The following is a 17,493-nucleotide window of genomic DNA, read 5'->3' as shown; positions in this document are numbered from 1 at the left end:
ACGTCCAGTCTAATTAGCATATTACACTTTCATTATTATAGATTAAACTTTATTTTTATACTGGCATAAGGACAGATTGGTATAATAATTATACCAATGAACTCCAGCTCTGCCCCTTTCCCAATGTATTCCAATTCATTTTTTGCCAAATAGATTAGTAAATCTACCTGAAATATTTGTTGTGAATATACAGTCACGTGACTATTACCTAGCACGGAGCTTGACACATACTAGAAACGTATTATGATTTACTGTAAGTTATAATATTTTCCTAAGTTTATCTTTCCTTTTCTTTATCTTCCCAGTTTACTTATGTAAACTCTTTACCCTGTTTTAATTCAATCTTGTGTGATGGTCAGAGAGAGAAGGAAATGCTTTAATCACCTACAAGTCCACCCAGCTCCTAACCCAATGCTTCCCACATTCTGGATGCCCCTGGATGTGAAAGAGAAGAAAAAGAAGGAAGGAGAAAGGACAAGAAGACGATGTTGGCTCTCATCATACGGGTGATATGTTTGTGCTCTCGCAATAAAATTGTATTTCAGTCTATCTTACATTTAATAAAATCTTAGTGTTTTAGAAGATGTACTAAATTAGTAGAGGGAGGTAAAGCGACACGTCCAAATCTGAACTAAATCAGTAAGGAGACAAAAATAAAGTAAAAACCAGCCTGTCCACAATGTTTATTAATTTCCCACGATCTACTCCAATGATTTCAGGGTCTGGCTCTCAGTTCTATAGTTGATCCATGGTTTAGTGGTGAAGAAATGTTGATATACTGAAGCAGTCGGAGTCTTAGTATTATAAAAGTCAAAAATAAACACGAGTCCCGTAATAGCAATAGCAGCCCTGTCTTGCTCTACAGCATTATTTTGTTTTACCACATATGGTCTCCAGGGCTTTGTTTATGTGCAGTGGGGTGAAATGACAGCTGCCAAGAAGACAATGTTATTTGCTTTTTCAGTGATACATATAAAACCAGTATAATTTTCCTGAATGCCTAAGAAGTAAGCTTAAAACAACATTAATATGACCAAGTTAACAATCCGAGAACATACTAATTTAAAAAAATGACACCTAAAAAAGCTCTAAATAGAAGCACATGCAAAAGTATCAGAAGAAGCCAATCAATGTTCACAAAGAGGTAGGGTTTACAAAAAAGGCGGTCCTTATAGCTGTGGGCAAATGCCAATAAATAGATTGGGCCAGGGAGGGCATTTCAATGTGGGAACCATGAAAATGAAAGAAAGAAGACAAGACCGGTGAGTGGAAGAAAAGCATGGGTTCTGATTATGCACGGCCTTGAATGCCAACAGCAGTAGCCTGGATTTGGTCCTATAAATAAGATACTATTTCAGGAGTGCTCCTGGGTCAGGGAGACCTTATAAAAGCAAAATGCTGAGGAGATGAGCAGACAGCTCTGTGCACTCAAGAGGCCAAGAGGCAGGAGGCAGGGAAACCAGTGTGGAAACTACTGCAGTGTTTCCACATATGAAATCATTATTATTTAACATAAGCTTAAAAATCTGTAAAGCCTGGGAATTGACCCAAGTTATTTCAACAGAGCAAACGGGGGAGAAAGAGAGCAAGCAGCAGTTCCAGGCCAGGGCAGCCCAAGGTCAACTCTTGTTTGAACTTACACTTTGCATCAAGGTGATCCTGGGTATCATTAAAAGGGTGCAGGTGAGCCCCAGCCAGTTTGGCTCAGTGGATAGTGTCAGTCTGTGGACCAAAGGGTCCTGAGATTGACTCAGGTCAAGGGCACATACCTTGGTTGCAGGCTCCTCCCCGGCCTGGTTGCAGGAGACAACCAGTTGATGTGTTTCGCTCACATCGATGTTTCTCTCTGTCTTCCCCTCTCTCTTCCAATCTCCCTAAAAAAAACAATGGAAAAATATCCCTGGGTGAGTACTAACAAAAACAAAAAACAAAAAGGAGGCAGGTGAAAGCCACCCTGACTGGGCTTTAGAAAGCGTGCAACAGAATGGAATTACCACTGGTTAATATAGGGAATGACCCAAAATTGAAAGTATTTCAAAATATATCCAGTACATGGCAAGACCTCATCAAATAAGTATCACCTTTATGTGACCTAGCACTGTGAAAGACCTTTCATGTGTTATATAAATAATGGATACATATCTATACTAATAAAAGGGTAATAAGCTAATTAGACTGGGAGAACTTCAGGATGTCCTTCTGGACAAAGTCATGGAGGTGGGGCTGAGGCAGAGGTGGTTAGGGGCGATCAGGGCAGCAGGGGAGGGCAGTTGGAGGTGATCAGGTTGGCAGGGGGGTAGTTGGAGGCTATCAGGCTGGCGGGGGGGGCAGTTGGGGGCAAGTAGGCCAGCAAGGGGGGGCAGTTGGGGGCGATCAGGCTGATGGGGGGGGAAGGGGGGAAGTTGGGAGGAACCCAGGTCTGCAGGGGAGGGCAGTTAAGGGGAAACAGTACTGCAGGGAAGGGCAGTTGGAGGGACCAGACCTGTAGGGGAGGGCAGTTGGGGGTGATCAGGCTGATGGGGGGGAAGAGGGGCAGTTGGGAGGGACCCAGGTCTGCAGGGGAGGGCAGTTAAGGGGAAACAGGACTGCAGGGAAGGGCAGTTGGAGGGACCAGACCTGTAGGGAAGAGCAGTTGGGGGGAGGCAGGTTGGCAGAGGAGGGCAGTTGGAGGTGACCAGGCCTGCAGGAGAGGACAGTTAGGGGCAACCAGGCTGGCAAGGTAGGGCAGTTAGGGGTGACTAGGCCAGCAGGGGAGGGCAGTTAGGGGGAATCGCTCCAGCAGGGGATCAGTTAGGTGTCAATCATTCTGGCAGGGGAGTGGTCTAGTGGAAAGAAAGGCGTGGGGCAAATCTTCCACCTGCTTTTCCAGCCTCATTTCTGGGCATCCAGTGACCCAGCCCCTCTGAATGACCAGTGGCTCCCCACGCTGCCCAGATGGTTATGCTAGGCTCTGCTCTAAGCACTGCAAACACAAAGATGGATGCACAGCCCCTATCCCCAGGAGCTCATAGATAATGAGGACACAAGCGCAGCAGCAGAGATTAGTACAGGGGGAGTAGGGATGAATGAATGACTTGGAAGGATGCACAGCTCGTTAAGTAAAAAGGTCCAGTGGATTTTGAGACCAGATTCATGGAGGGATCACCTAGGATGGTGCTATCACCAAGGGTTACTACAAGAGTTGGAGAGGAAAGGGAGGTATGAGAAGACATGGAGCCAGTTCTTCGGTTCCCAAGAAATGGACGAAGTGACTTGGAGCTGGATGAAGAGTAGTGATGAGAAAGGGTGACAGGCAGTTTACCACATTTAGCCTCAAAGATGGGGATGAGAAGCCTTTCTTGCAGTGACCCACAGAGAAGGTTGAGAGAGGAATCAGCCAAAAGGCTGAGAATTTGAACCATGGATTCCGCAGGGTGAAGAGAAAAAGAATGTGGGGAAATCAACAGAGGACTGGAAGTGAAAAAGTTAAGGAATGAAAATACAAGTTATTATATATGGGAGTAGCAAGATACATGTGAGAGGTTATGCTGGCACAGTCATGGTGCTGTAGGAGTAGAAGGATGTGGGGTTATGGACACAGTTGAAAGGCCAGGCTTGAACAATAGAAAGAAAATGACTGCAGGCCCAGGGCCAGTCTCAGGAAAGAGCTAAGAATCACTATTAAGTTTGCAGCAGACAACAAGGAGACTTCTCTAGTTCTCAGAGCACTTTCTCTGGTACCTCCACATTCTTTACCATGATTTTTTTTTCTCTACAGCACATTAGCCATATGCTATACTAGTTCCTTGTTTGTTTCTGATCTAGAATATAGATCAGAGTATAAACCTCCCTGAGGGCAGAAGCACCATCTGTCTTGTTCATTGCTCTATGAACCAGCATCTAGATTAGGGGTGTCGAACTCAATCAGAGAAGGGGCCAAAATCTAAAATCCAGCCTAAATCACGGGCCGAATGGTTTACTGAACAGTCATAAACTGACAATGTCATAAACTGACAGCAGAGTGCAGTGATGACAGCGCGGTGCGGGCCACATTGCAAGGCCTGGCGGGCTGGATTTGGCCCGCGGGCCTTGTGTTTGACACATGTGATCTAGATCATGTAAAGCACAGTTGTGGAATGAATCATGAGTGAATGCATAAATGCTAAGGGTCAGTTAGGATAAGGATATCCCTGAGGTTCAGTAAAATAGCAGATAGGATCTTCCCCAAGAGGGGGCCATGTTTGGGTGTTGGTCTTGGTCAGAAAATGTCAGCCAGGGCCTCCTCCCAGGTTGTATCTACTCTTCACGTGACTACGCCTTCTGATCCTATAAGATCAGCTTGGGTGTCACCACTTCTGGGAAGCCACTCCTGAAGTCTCTCCCTATCCAGGACAGCTGCCCCCTCGTGGGTACTCTCAAGGCACCCTATGATTCCTCTATTATTATGCTTACCCTACTGCAGTGTTTCCCAAAGTGTGGTACGCGTACCCCCAGGAGTACGGGAAGAGTTTGGTGGGGGTACACGTTGCACCGGAGTTTGGTGGGGATATGCACTGCACCGTGCTTAGCTGTGCCTAATTCTACGTTCTCGTGAGTACGAGGGGTACTCAGCGTTATGAAAATTATAGAAGGGGTAAACATATGTCAAAAGTTTGGGAAACACTGCCCTACTGTATTGTGGGTGAACAAAAAGGGTTCTATGGAAAGTAACCTCACAGGGTGATCTGATGATCAATTCCTAACTGGGCAGGTCATGCTGAGTAGCCATGTTCCCAGCATATACTTTTTAGGAAAAGGCTTATCTTTGCCTTAAGCAAGCCCTGTCCATTGTTTCTGTGCATCTAGGTTAATACACCATTGAAATAAGCAACCCCAAGAAAGCACATAGTATTGTTAACTATCCTATAGCCCAGTCCCTGCTTTGCTTCTCTCCCTCGTGTAATCTTCCTTATGTACCCTCCTTAATTTCAAATGCATAAAAGAAGCTGCAGAACTTATTCTCCGGGACATCTGAGATCTTGCTTCCCACTATAGGTAGTCAGTTTGGCTCAAATAAACACAAAATTATCTACAGGTTTGAACGTTCGTAAGTCAACAGAATAACTATTTACATATCAGCCTTCACCCCCCCCCCCCCCCCCGACACACACACTAGACTGAGCAAGAACAGCATATCTGAAATACACAATGGGGACTCCAAAAACGTTTGTGGAATATGTAAGTGGAAATCACTTAGCAGTAAGCGTGACAGTTGCGCGAGATGGTCAATAAGAGCCTGTATTTTCCCTTCTTTGAAGCTCAGTGCGCTATTCAGAAATTTGCACTTTGGCCCTACTGAGCAAGGGAGCCCCTATTGCCAAGGCAACTGGGTGAGAAAACAGCCTTGCACCCAGCACCAAAGGTAAGTTTGACTCTTTCTGTTTAAAGCACATTGGGGGGTCCACTGTGTTTCATGTGCCCATTCCCTGCCCACCTTACAGTAGGCATGCTGGATGCCATGGTGGAACAGTGAAGTACCTGGGCAGCCTTCCCCACCAGAGATGTTGTCCAACTTTCAGAGCATGACAGAACTCCTGGGGAGCTTTTAGAAATGTCTGGTTGTATTGGGCTAGAGCGCAGCTTAGATTTTTACAGCTCTTCAGGTGATTCTACTGCACAGCCAGGGTTAAGAACCTTTGTGCCTTGGCTCCTTGCCATTTTCTCCTCGTTTGTGGCACCATCCAAGGTAGCATCTCATCAAACACTCTATACCCCAGTGTCTGCCAAAGCCGGCCATGCACAAGGCTCAATGGTTGTTGGAACAATCCTGAGTAAGGAACTTGTTCTTTAAGACAGTTCCAAAAGCCAAACCATACAATTAACTGTATTGGAGAAAATCAACACTTTTTGTTCAATTTTAAACTGAGCTGTCCTTCAGAGGGAAGGTAGGGGAGGGTGGGGGTAAGGGGGAGAGATCAAACGAAGGACTTGTATGCATGCATATAAGCCTAACCAATGGACACAGACACCAGGGAGTGAGGGCATAAGTGAAGGGGGTGGGGGAGGTAATGGAGGGATAAGGACACATATGTAATACCTTAATCAATAAAGAAAAAATAAAATAAAACTGTGCTGTCCAATCGCCACAAAGCGTGTTTTAAATTTATTCAAATTTTTAAAAAATTTAAATTAAAAATTCAGTTCCTCAGTAGTACATTCAAGTGTTCGATAGCTAGTGCCTACTGTGTTGGAGAGGGCAGAAATAGAATATTTTCATCACCATAGAAAGTTCTATTGGATAGTGTTATTATAAAAATATTTCCTCAGAAAATAAACTGGTTATATTCATTTTCTGCTAATCACAGACAAAAGGAGCCATAAGGTATGGAGAGGGTAAACTGAATCTCTGGTCATTTTTTCTTGGAAGTCACACCCTGATGAGTGAGGGTGGCTCTTTGCACCCCTTTGTGGGAATGAGAACTAAGGAAGGAACAAAAGTGTTTTTGTGATAGTTCCATGTATGTATTAGGGTGGAGTGGCTTTCCAACTATTTTTTACTGTGACCAATAATAAAAAAATATGTTTTATATCACAATCCAGTATACAAATATATATGACTGAAACTAAAAGTTTTTTAAAATTTATCTTTATTGTTCCAAGTATTACATATGTCCCCTTTTTCCCTCTTAGCCCTGCTCTACCTATCTCCTACTCTACCCCAGACCTTCCCCATGCTATTGTCTGTGACCATGGTTTATGCATATATGCATATACGTTTTTTGTTAATCTCTTCCTATACCTCTTCCCCCAATTCCTTCTGTCAGTCTGTTCCATAATGCTACAAGTTTTATATATCAACTAGAGGCCCAGTGTATGAAATTCATGCACAAAGGGGGGGTCCCCTCAACCCAACCTGCAACTTCTCCAATCTGAGACCCTTGAGATCCCAGAGGTGGGGCCTAAATTGGCAGTTGGACATCCCTCTCACAATCCGGTACTGCTGGCTCCTAACTGCTCACCTGCCTGCCTGCCTGCCTGGTTGCCCCAAACTAACCCCCTCTGCTGGCCTGGTCACCCCTCAATTCCCCCAAGACAGCCTGGTTGCCCCCAAATGCCCCCCCCCCCAACTGACCTAGTTGCTCCCAATTTCCCCCCCTGCTGGCCTGGTATCCCCAAGCAGCCTGCTGTTCAGTCATTTGGTCAACCCTCACTAACCCCCCTGCTGGCCTGGTCACCCCATGCGGCCTACTGTTCAGTCATTTGGCTGTCCCTCACTAAACCCTGTGCCTACATGGTCACCCCAAGCAGCCTGCTGTTCGGTTGTCTGTCTGGTTGTTTTGGTTGTGATGGCCCCTGGCTTTTTATATATTAGGATATTTATCCTTATTACATATTTGAACTTGATTTTTTCTTTATTATTCCATTATATTTTGTTTCCTGTTTCACTGAAATAAATAAATCTACTTAACTGTTTCCACAGCCCTGGTGAGCTACAGTTTGAAAAACCACTGTCTGAAGATACATTTCCATATAAAACTGGCACTCAGCTTCATGCTGCTGGGTTAATAGCTGGCTAGGTAATAATTAACAGCCAACATTTTGGGGGCACTTACTAGATGCCAGGCTATGTTAAATGCTTTATATTCATTACCTTATTCAAGTCTCATAATAACCCCACACAATAGGTGTCCAAGAATTATGAAAGCGCTAATTTTATGCTATTTGCACAAGTTAGCCTGCTTCAGTTTCACGGATGCTAGCAGAAGACATAAACGTCCTGGGTCAGAGACAAAGGACTTTATTACTTGCAGCGACCACAGTAACATAGTCATATCAGCATTTTCTTGCCGTTCCCCCGCCCCAATGCCCACAGGGTGTCACAAAGAAGACCATGTGACACCTGTACATGCAGAGAGCAGCCTACTGGATAGGAACGCTGACCCGGGGAAGCACAAATCTACCGGATATAAGCACACCCATCCTCTGCTTCTGAAGGCAACACTATCATCCAAGACTGTTCACTACAAACATCCTTGAAAACACAGTCCAGAACAGAAAAGCAGCGAGTGCCCCTCTGTAAGACCTGTCAAAATGCATGGGGCACATGAGAACTGTCTGCCAACAGTAGGTACCACATTTATCCTCATCTTGTACATGAGGAAACAATAGCTTAAAAGGGATGAAATAACATATTCAAGGTTACACAGCTAGTAACCCAGGTCTATATGAGACCTAAGCCTATGCTGATGGTACTTCTACAGCCAATGGGCTGTGCAACAATAGGAAAAAAGAAGATATTTGTCATTCAATCGTTCATTCAGATGTGCAATGTCCCAATTAGTTAGATATAATTGGGAATAGGCCATCTTTCCCACTTTTTTTTCAAGAACCACACAGGAAGAGTATCCTATGAACAAGAGTCAACAAACTTTGCCTGTTAAGGGCCAGGGTATAGAGATTTTCAGCTTTATGGTAAGATGTGCTGTTTCAACTACTCAACTTTGGTGGCAGTGCAGAAGCAGCCACAGGTGATAGGTGACCAACTGGCCATAGCTGTGTGCCAACAAAACTTTACTTACAAAATAGTTTGCCAACCGCGTCTTCAGATAACCCAGTGGGATACAAAAAAATACATAATTTCTACACTCAAACCAACAACGATATAACTGGAAAGACAAGGTAAATATGCCACAAGCAAGAAAACCAGGAGATATATGAAACTGAAGTGAGCCTAGGGTAAGGTGACTAGATGTCCCGCTTTTGGCGGGACAGTCCCAATTTTTAACAATTTGTCCTGCGTCCCGTGGCGTTTTAAAAAAGTCCCGACTTTTTGGAAAGAATCTTTTCACCTTAGCCTAGGTTTAACTTCAGATTATTGTTAAGTCAGCTTGGGCAAACAATATGTCAAGAACTAGTGTAAAATACTCACAGACTAAAAGGAGAATACTAAGAGTCTCTCTGTAATAACTGCAGTCATGCCGAGGTTCTAAGAAATAAATGATGTGACTTCCAAAGGCTTTTGCTAGCCTTCGATGCCTTAGATGCTCAATAGGAAAGCAATTATCCAGAACAATCCTTTTTAATTTTCCATGTGATAGAATGAGTTAAAACCTGTGTTATAAATAAGGAAAAGGCAACAACAACAACAACAACAAAACAGTGGAAAAGTAACAGTAAAAAAAGGAAGTTACTCTGGCTAGGGGCCATGCTAGGGATTTCATAAATATTGTCCAATAGCTAATATTTCACTTACAGAGCTGCCAAATGTCTGGCTCTGTAAGTGTACATTCCCTTGGTTCAATGGCCTGATCTTAAAAGAGCACAATGTGCCACTATTTAATCACAGTGGTATCCTTTTGCCAAATCAGTTCATGGAAAACGTTTGCCTTTATTTTTATATCATACAAATTCAATCAAAATTTTGGTACATCAAATCATTATGATGTATTCAATTAAGGGCAACCCACTCCTTTTCATACAAATCAATTTTTATGCCACATATAAGCTCAAATTATAATGGAAAAACACTAATCAAAATGTCAGAAAAAATAATCAGCTTTGTAAAAAAAAAAATTCCAATCGCTGCTAAAATTACAGGGAGATAAATATGAACATTGTGCTTTCATTGACAGCACTGGGGAAAACATTCAAACTGACACACTCTTTAAGTCTGGACTATGTGGGAAAATCACATTGCAAAGAAGACCAACTGTCACCTCTAAGTTAGTATTCCAGATACTGCATGTAGGTGTATTTTAGTTACTAGTGCTTCTATGCAAATACTCTTTCAGGTTTTTAAAAATCTTTTATTGTTGAAAGTATTCCATATGTCCCCTTTTCTCTCTCATTGACTCCTTATATAATCTGCCCTGGCCTCCACCACCCTATTGTTTGTGTCCATGGGTTATGCATATATGCATTCAAGTTCATGGATTGATCTCTTCCCACCCACCCCCACCTTCCCTCTGAGATTCCAGAGTCTGTTCCATGCTCTGTCTCTGAATCTATTTTGTTCATCAGTTTATTTTATTCATTAGATTCCTCATATGAGTAAGATCATGTGATACTTTTCTTTCTCTTCCTGGTTTATTTTGCTTAGCATAATACTCTCCAAGTCCCTCCTATCTCAAAGGGTAAGAGATCCTACTTTTTACTGCTGCTTAGTATTCCATGGGGTAATTGTACCACAGCTTTTTTATCCTCTCACATACTTAGGCTGTTTCCAGATCTTAGCTATTGTAATTGTGATGCTATGAACATAGGGGTGAATGAAAAGTAGAATTTAGACATTCTAGGAAATATATTTCCATTAGAAATTCCAGGACAATTACTTGACAGAATTCTAATTCTATTTATACACTCCAGCTTCAATAAAAATTATATTTCTATTTTGACTGCTTTACAATGGTATCAACATTTCTTAATATCTCTTCATTCATGAGTCAATTGAAGGAAACATAATTGGAAAGATTATTTAGTTAAGCAACCTAATTAGAAAAATATATAACACCATTTTTGCCATGTATAGTCATTTTATACTTTAAAACTTCCACTTATTTCCATTTAAAAATATTTCTCTGGCAGTTAAATCACATCATAAGTGTAAAAACTCTAGGAAGAAGTCTGCTTTGTTAATAAATGAAACGTTTAATGAATAGTAAGGCTATGCTGTTTTTGGAGACATTTATGTTTACATTCAATTGAGAACCATAAATCATTATAAAAATTAACACCATTTAAACTACAGGCCAATTTCCTCTACGGCCATAGTTAAACACAATTACTCTTTAAGCTTTGTCTACACTTGCCTAAAAGTATTACACGACTTTCAACATTTTTTCAAAGACACTCTGCATGCTACAGACAGCCTGGATCACTGTCCCTGGAGAGGGAAGAACAAAAGTCTGAATAGCTTACGGATTTCTAGCTTGTTAGACACAGACCGCACTTCTCAAAGAAGAAGAGAACCTTGATGACAAGCTCTCGCCTCTTCTATTTTATCTCACAAAGTCTATGGACCAGCAATTGCTTATATTTAGTTCAACCTTTGAGGAAAACTGAAACCTACTTCCAAAATAAAATTAGTTTTTACTTTCTATATTGCACTGGAGGGGAAAAAGGATTTCCAGCCTCCTTTTATACGAAATTCTTTTATTTATTTTATTTATTATTTATTATTGAAGTTATTGGGGTGACACTGGTTCACAGGGTCATCTCAGTTTCAGGTGCACGTTCCTATGACACATGATCTGTACATTGCACTGTATGCCCACCACCCAGAATCAAATCATCTTCTGTAACAATACATTTGGCCTCCTTAACCCTTTACTACCTCTCTGCCTGCTTCCCTCTGGTAACCGCCACACTGTTGTCTGTTGACTATTTCAGTTTTATACCCCACATATGAGTGAAATCATATGGTTCTTAGCTTTTTGACTGATTGCCCTTAGCACAATATTCTCAGGCTCCCTCTATGGTGTGCCAAATGGTAGTATTTCATCTTTTCATATAGCTGAGTAGTATGATGTGCTGCATCTTCTTTATTCAATCCTCCATCGAAGGACACTTTAGGTGTCTCCAAGTCTTGGCAACTGTGAATAATGCTGCAATGAACAGAGGGGTGCATAGATCTTTGCAAATAAATGTTTTCAAGGTTTTCAGGTAGATGCCTAGAAGAGGTATTACATTCTTAAAACAACATTGCTTTCCATTTATTATATTAAAAATTAAGTCAAAAGATATACATTGGTATGGTGATGGTTAATAACACTGCATTGTATATTTTAAAGTTGCTAAGAAAGTAGATCTTTAAAGTTCTCATCACAAGAAAAAATACTGTAATTTGTGGTGAGGGATGTTAGCTAGACTTATTGTGGTGACCATTTTACAATATATTTAAATACAAAATCATTATGATGTATACCTAAAACTAATATAATACTATATGAATTTCATGCACTGGGACTCCTCAAGGGATGTCTGACTGTCCATAAAATGGACAGTTGGACATCCCTCTCACAATCCAGGACTGCTGGATCCCAACCGCTTGCCTGCCTGCCTGCCTGCCTGATTGCCCCTAACCACTTCTGCCTGCCAGCATGATCACTCCCTAACCACTTCCCTGCTATCCTGATCAACGCCTAACTGCTCCCCTGCCAGCCCGATTGCCCCTAACTGCCTTCCCCTGCCAGCCTGGTCACCCCTAACTGCCTTCCCCTGCAGGCCTGGGTCCCCCCAACTGCTCTCCCCTTCAGGCTTGGTCCCTCCCAACTGCCCTCTCCTGCTGACCTGATCATCCACAACTGTCCTTCCCTGCTGGCCATCTTGTGGTGGCCATCTTGTGTCCACATGGGGCAGCCATCTTTGACCACATGGGGGCAGCTATCTTGTGTGTTGGAGTGATGGTCAATTTGCATATTACCCTTTTATTAGATAGGATGAAGCATTTCCAGGCAAGCAGTGGTTTTGGGGGAAAAAATAAAACACAACACCACAAATAACTCAGAATGTAGTAAAAAGTGGGGGATTTATGGATGGGATGGACATACCTATCAAGACCATATGTCACTGTTTGCTACACACCAGTATGAAGAAGTTAGGAAGTGGTTAGGAGGGAAAGACTGAGCTCTGGAGATATAATCTTCGGGAACATTCAGTTTCTTTGGTCAGCAGGCTGCCTGTTCAGAGGCCACGGTCTCTTCCAGCCTACACGTGCAGTGACGCCCCTCGCACTCATCAAGTCTCGTCGTTTACAGAAAACAAGCCTTGCCAGCTCATTTCTGCACTTGTGCAATGCTGTACCACGCTGGTGTCTCATCGGTCTGCAGGTGTCCATCTAAGTATTGACGTAGCATTGCAATATAGGAGGTGACGTGGCTGAACTCTGGGCTGTCACCAGACTGCCCAGGGTTCAGATTCTGCCTCTATGACTTCCTGGGATATAGGAACTGTGGGATTATGGCAGTGCCTACATTAAGGGACTGTGAGAAATAAGATAATACTTGTAAAGCATTTAGCACAGAGCCTTTGGTAAGGACTCAATAATGGTACATGTTGTTATTACCTACCATATATATCTTAGATCAGTACTTCCCTAAACCTAGTTTCAGAGACAGTGTTTTATATCATGATCCAGTATATATATACTATGTACTAATACAAATAATGACCATGCTTATATAGTGCTTACTATGTAAGGACACTTCAGCTGTTTCCATGTCTTAGCCACTGGTAATAGTCAATAATACTATAAGTTAGCTAGATGTAAATACATCTAGCTAATAATACAATGATACAATAAACACAGGAGTGCACATGTCTGTGAAAAATTGTTCTCAAATTTTTCAGGCAGATGCTCACAAGAGGGGTAACTCTATTCCTGATTTGTTGAGGAGCCTCCATACTGTTTTCCATAGCGGCTGTGCAGGTTTACATTCCCACCAGCAGTGAGTGAGGGTTCTTTTTTATCCACAGCCTCTCCAGCACTTGTTATTACTTGTCTTTTGATGACAGCCATTCTAACAGGTAGGAGGTGGTATCTCATTGTAGTTTCGATTTGCATTTCCCTAGTAGCTAGTGAAGTCAAACACCTTTTCATATATATCTGTTGCCGTTTGTGGAACATAGGAATACTATCCAGACATATGAAAAGATGAAATACTGCCATTTGCAATAACATGGACGGAACTTGAGATGATCATGCTAAGTGAAACAAGTCAGACAGAAAAGTCAAGAACCATACAATTTCACTTATAGATGGGGTATAAAACTGAAAGCAATAAATGAACAAACAAGAAAAACAAAGAAAAAAACCCATAGACACAGACAACAGGATGGCGGTCACCAGAGGGAAGGAGGCGTGGGGAACAGTAAAGGGTAAAGGGGCCAGATATGTGGTGATGGATCTGACTTTGGTGGTGAACACACAATGCACAATATAGATCCTATGTCACGGAATTATACATTTGAAACCTATTTAATTTTATTAATGCCACCCCAATAAATTTAATTTTAAAAATGCTGATCCTAGCTTGTTGAATTGGTTTCATGACGCAAGACCTGTAATTTGAAAACTATTATAAGCATTGTATAAATTTTTAAAAAAGAATTAGCAATAAAAAGATTAAAAAGTCTATATATCTCATCTTACCATGCTGTTGTGCAGTGTAAATACACATACACACACACACACACACACACACACACACACACACGGATTACTATATGGAGCATTTCCTAAATTTATTCAAGCACCTCTATCCCTTTGTGGGATGGACAATAATTTGGAAAATGTTAACACCTTCAGGGCAGAGACAATTCAGGGATAAGTCTAATTTATGTTCTAGTTAGTATGCACACACACGTTTGAAAAATTTCTAAGAAACTGATGGAGGAGGAGTCCCTCCACTTGAAGGGGGACCCCCAAGGCCATGAGCCCTGGCCCGAGGAGAGGTGTCCTCGGTGGAGGGATGGTCAGTCATTTACAATAAATAAGAGAGGCAGTGCCTTGTGAAAAAGTCCAATTAAAAATGTGTCACTCTCAAACGATGGCTTTCATCACAACAAATTAGTCTAAAAATGGAAACATGGTAGATGTTTAAATAAAATCCCATTTTAATGGTTTTACCAAAAATAATGAGAGGTTATTTTTAAAGAGGATTTGTTCAGCCCCAGGGGCTGGGCTGAAGGAGAAGAGCTGGGCTTGAAGCCGAAGGGAAAGAAACTATCTAGACAAGAAGGGCCCGGGAGAGACAGAGCCCCGGCCCTCCCTGAGGCAGGCGAACTCACTTGTCAGACTTGTCCTAGTGTCTCTACAACTGCAGGGGGTGGGGAGTGCAAATCACCATCAATTCCTACCTCTTTCCAAACCTCCCTCCCCTTGAAAATTTTAAAGAGTGCAGAAACCAACTCGCAGAATAAACAATTCTATAACGTGCAAGAGAGCAAATTCAGAAACTTCAAGAACACAGACACATGGGGGCAAGCAACTAAACGATTCTGGGTGATGCTTATTTTTGTGGCCATCAGACATGGAATTTAAAAGGGGAGTTTTATTTTTACAGTTGAACGTCAGCATTAAACATGTTCTCTAGAGCAAATATAGGTGTTTTTTGTTTTTGTTTTTTTGGTAACAACAGGATTACGGAGTCAAATCTGCCTCATTCTTTGTTCTATCACTGTCAATTTCCACTTGCTTCTAGCTAAAGGAGCATTACCATCACCTGTTGTCTCTACAGGAGATGGGTGAAGAGAATTTAGAGTAGGGGTGTCGAACTCAATCAGAGAAGGGGCCAAAATCTAAAATCCAGCCTAAATCACGGGCCGAATGGTTTACTGAACAGTCATAAACTGACAATGTCATAAACTGACAGCGGAGTGCAGTGATGACAGCGCGGTGCGGGCCACATTGCAAGGCCTGGTGGGCTGGATTTGGCCCGCGGGCCTTGTGTTTGACACATGTGATTTAGAGCTTCACTGTCTAGTATGGTAGCCAATAGCCCCAGTAGCTATTTAAGTTAATTAAAATTAAATAAAAATGAAAATTCAGCCGAAACCAGTTTGGCTCAGTGGATAGAGCGTCACTCTACAGACTGAAAGATCCCGGGTTCGATTCTGGTCAAGGGCATGTACCTTGGTTGTGGGCACATCCCCAGCAGGGGGTGTGCAAGAAGCAGCCAATCGATGATTCTCTCTCGTCGATGTTTCTGACTCTATCCCTCTCTCTTCCTCTCTGTAAAAAATCAATAAAATACATATTTAAAAAAATGAAAATTCAGTTCTTCAATTGCACTAGAAATTTTTCAGATTCTTAGTAGTCAGTCACATGTGACTTTTGGCTACCATGCTGGGCAGATTATAGAATATTTCCATCACTGCAGAAAGTTTTATTGGACAGCACTGACCAAAAGAAAAAACTTTTACAGATGCTAAAAAGAAAACTGTTCACTTCTCATTTGGTAAAAGACTTCCAAGCCCTATCCAGCAGAACTACCTTGACTTTGAATAATGTGGAATTGAATTTATTTATTTTTTAAAGATTTTAAAATTGAATTTTAGAGAGACATGGGGGAAGAGAGAGAAACATGGAAGTGAGAGCACACCCCCTACTGGGGATCAAGCCTGCAATCTGGGCATATGCCCTGATCAGGAATAGAACCAGCAACTTTTTGGTGCATGGGATGATGTCCAACCAACTGAACCACATGGGCCAGGGCTGTGGAGTTGAATTTAAAGGTGGCTGCCAAAGGTTCCATTATGATCTTAAAATATTATTCCAACCAGCCTGTTTAAAATCTCTTTGCACTGACTTTCCACTGCCACAAGTTGTCTGTCAAAATCCAAACATGCCAGGAAATGATTATTGGATGATCACAATAACTTGTTAAAGTTCCACTAACTTAGTTTGAAAGTGCTTAGAGCAATTTATAAAAAAAAAACACAAAAAACCCACAACCAAACACACACACACAAAACAAAACCATAAAATTACATGGTACCATCAGCTCCAGAAATAAAAGTTTATCTACACTAATAAAAGAGAAAGATGCACATTGACCATACTTCCTCAACACCCACCAGCCAATCAGGAGTGAGTATTCAAATTAACCTGATAAGGGTGGAGGTTAATTTGCATGCCCAGGTGCCATGTGGCCTGGATCCTGGGAACATCCTCAGGACCCAGGCCACTTCATGCCTATAGGCCCACCTGTAGGCCCTGAGTGGGTGGGGTCCCAGAACGCCCCAGGCCAGGAGTGGCTTACAGGTGCTGGCGCCAACTGGCCAGGGGCACCAAGCACAAGTGGCTACAGGGCAGCGCAGCCGCTTGTGGCCCAGGTCCACGGCCCCCAGCCCAGTGGACACAGCAAACACGTGGCCACTGGGCTTGGGGGGGGGGGTGCCCCCAGCATCCAGGGATTCGCCCCTAGCCCAGAGGACACAAGGCAGGGGATCCTCTGCGCATGGGCTACAGAGGAAACACATTTTCTTTTTTCAAAAAAATATATTTTATTTATTCTTTTACAGAGAGACAGGGAGAGGGAAGGAGTGTTAGAAACATCTTTGAGAAACATCGATCAGCTGCCTTCTGCACACCCCCCTACTGAGGATGTGCCTGCAACCAAGGTACATGCCCTTAACAGGAATCGAACCTGGAATCCTTCAGTCTGCAGGCCAACACTCTATCCACTGAGCCAAACCAGTTCAAGCGTAAATATCTTTTCTGACCACTCATTGGCTAAGCTCCCTGTACGCGGCCACTTGCAGGGTTCTTGGTAACCTGGGTCATAAGAATTCAAGAAGGTGATCTAGGGTTTTCCCACCACACTCCCGGAGAAAAAAATGAAGGTTCGATTCTGGAGGGGCTAAGAAATGTCATATCCTGCCCTAGCCGGTTTGGCTCAGTGGATAGAGCCTAGACCTGCTGATCACAGGGTCAGGTTCGGTTCTGATCAAGGGCATGTACCTAGGTTACAGGCTCCTCCCTGGCTGGGGCCCAAATTAGGGCTCAAAGTATCCCCCTCACATTGATGTTTCTCT

General features: G+C 42.6%; 1 protein-coding gene across 6 annotated transcripts in view; it reads right to left on the bottom strand.

Annotated features, from left to right (window-relative positions):
• The window catches only part of TMEM150C (transmembrane protein 150C), a 319,396-nt gene that overhangs the window by 50,322 nt on the left and 251,581 nt on the right, over positions 1–17,493 (bottom strand). Inside the window, exon 1 of one of the 6 annotated variants that reach the window (XM_084883006.1) lies at positions 15,589–15,691. The exons of 4 other annotated variants lie outside the window; for them this stretch is intronic. In XM_084883006.1, coding sequence (XP_084739132.1) covers positions 15,589–15,605 — 17 coding nt within the window. In that variant the 5' untranslated portion in view covers positions 15,606–15,691. Of the gene's footprint in view, positions 1–1,769; positions 1,788–15,588; positions 15,692–17,493 lie in introns of those variants that run through there. One more of the 6 variants, XM_084883009.1, reaches the window with a different exon arrangement.

The sequence above is a fragment of the Pipistrellus hanaki genome (assembly GCF_964339955.1).
Source record: "Pipistrellus hanaki genome assembly, chromosome: 1".
NCBI classification, from domain to species: domain Eukaryota; kingdom Metazoa; phylum Chordata; class Mammalia; order Chiroptera; family Vespertilionidae; genus Pipistrellus; species Pipistrellus hanaki.
The sequence above is the reverse complement of the archived record's forward strand: the minus strand, read 5'-3'. Positions and strand labels throughout refer to the sequence as shown.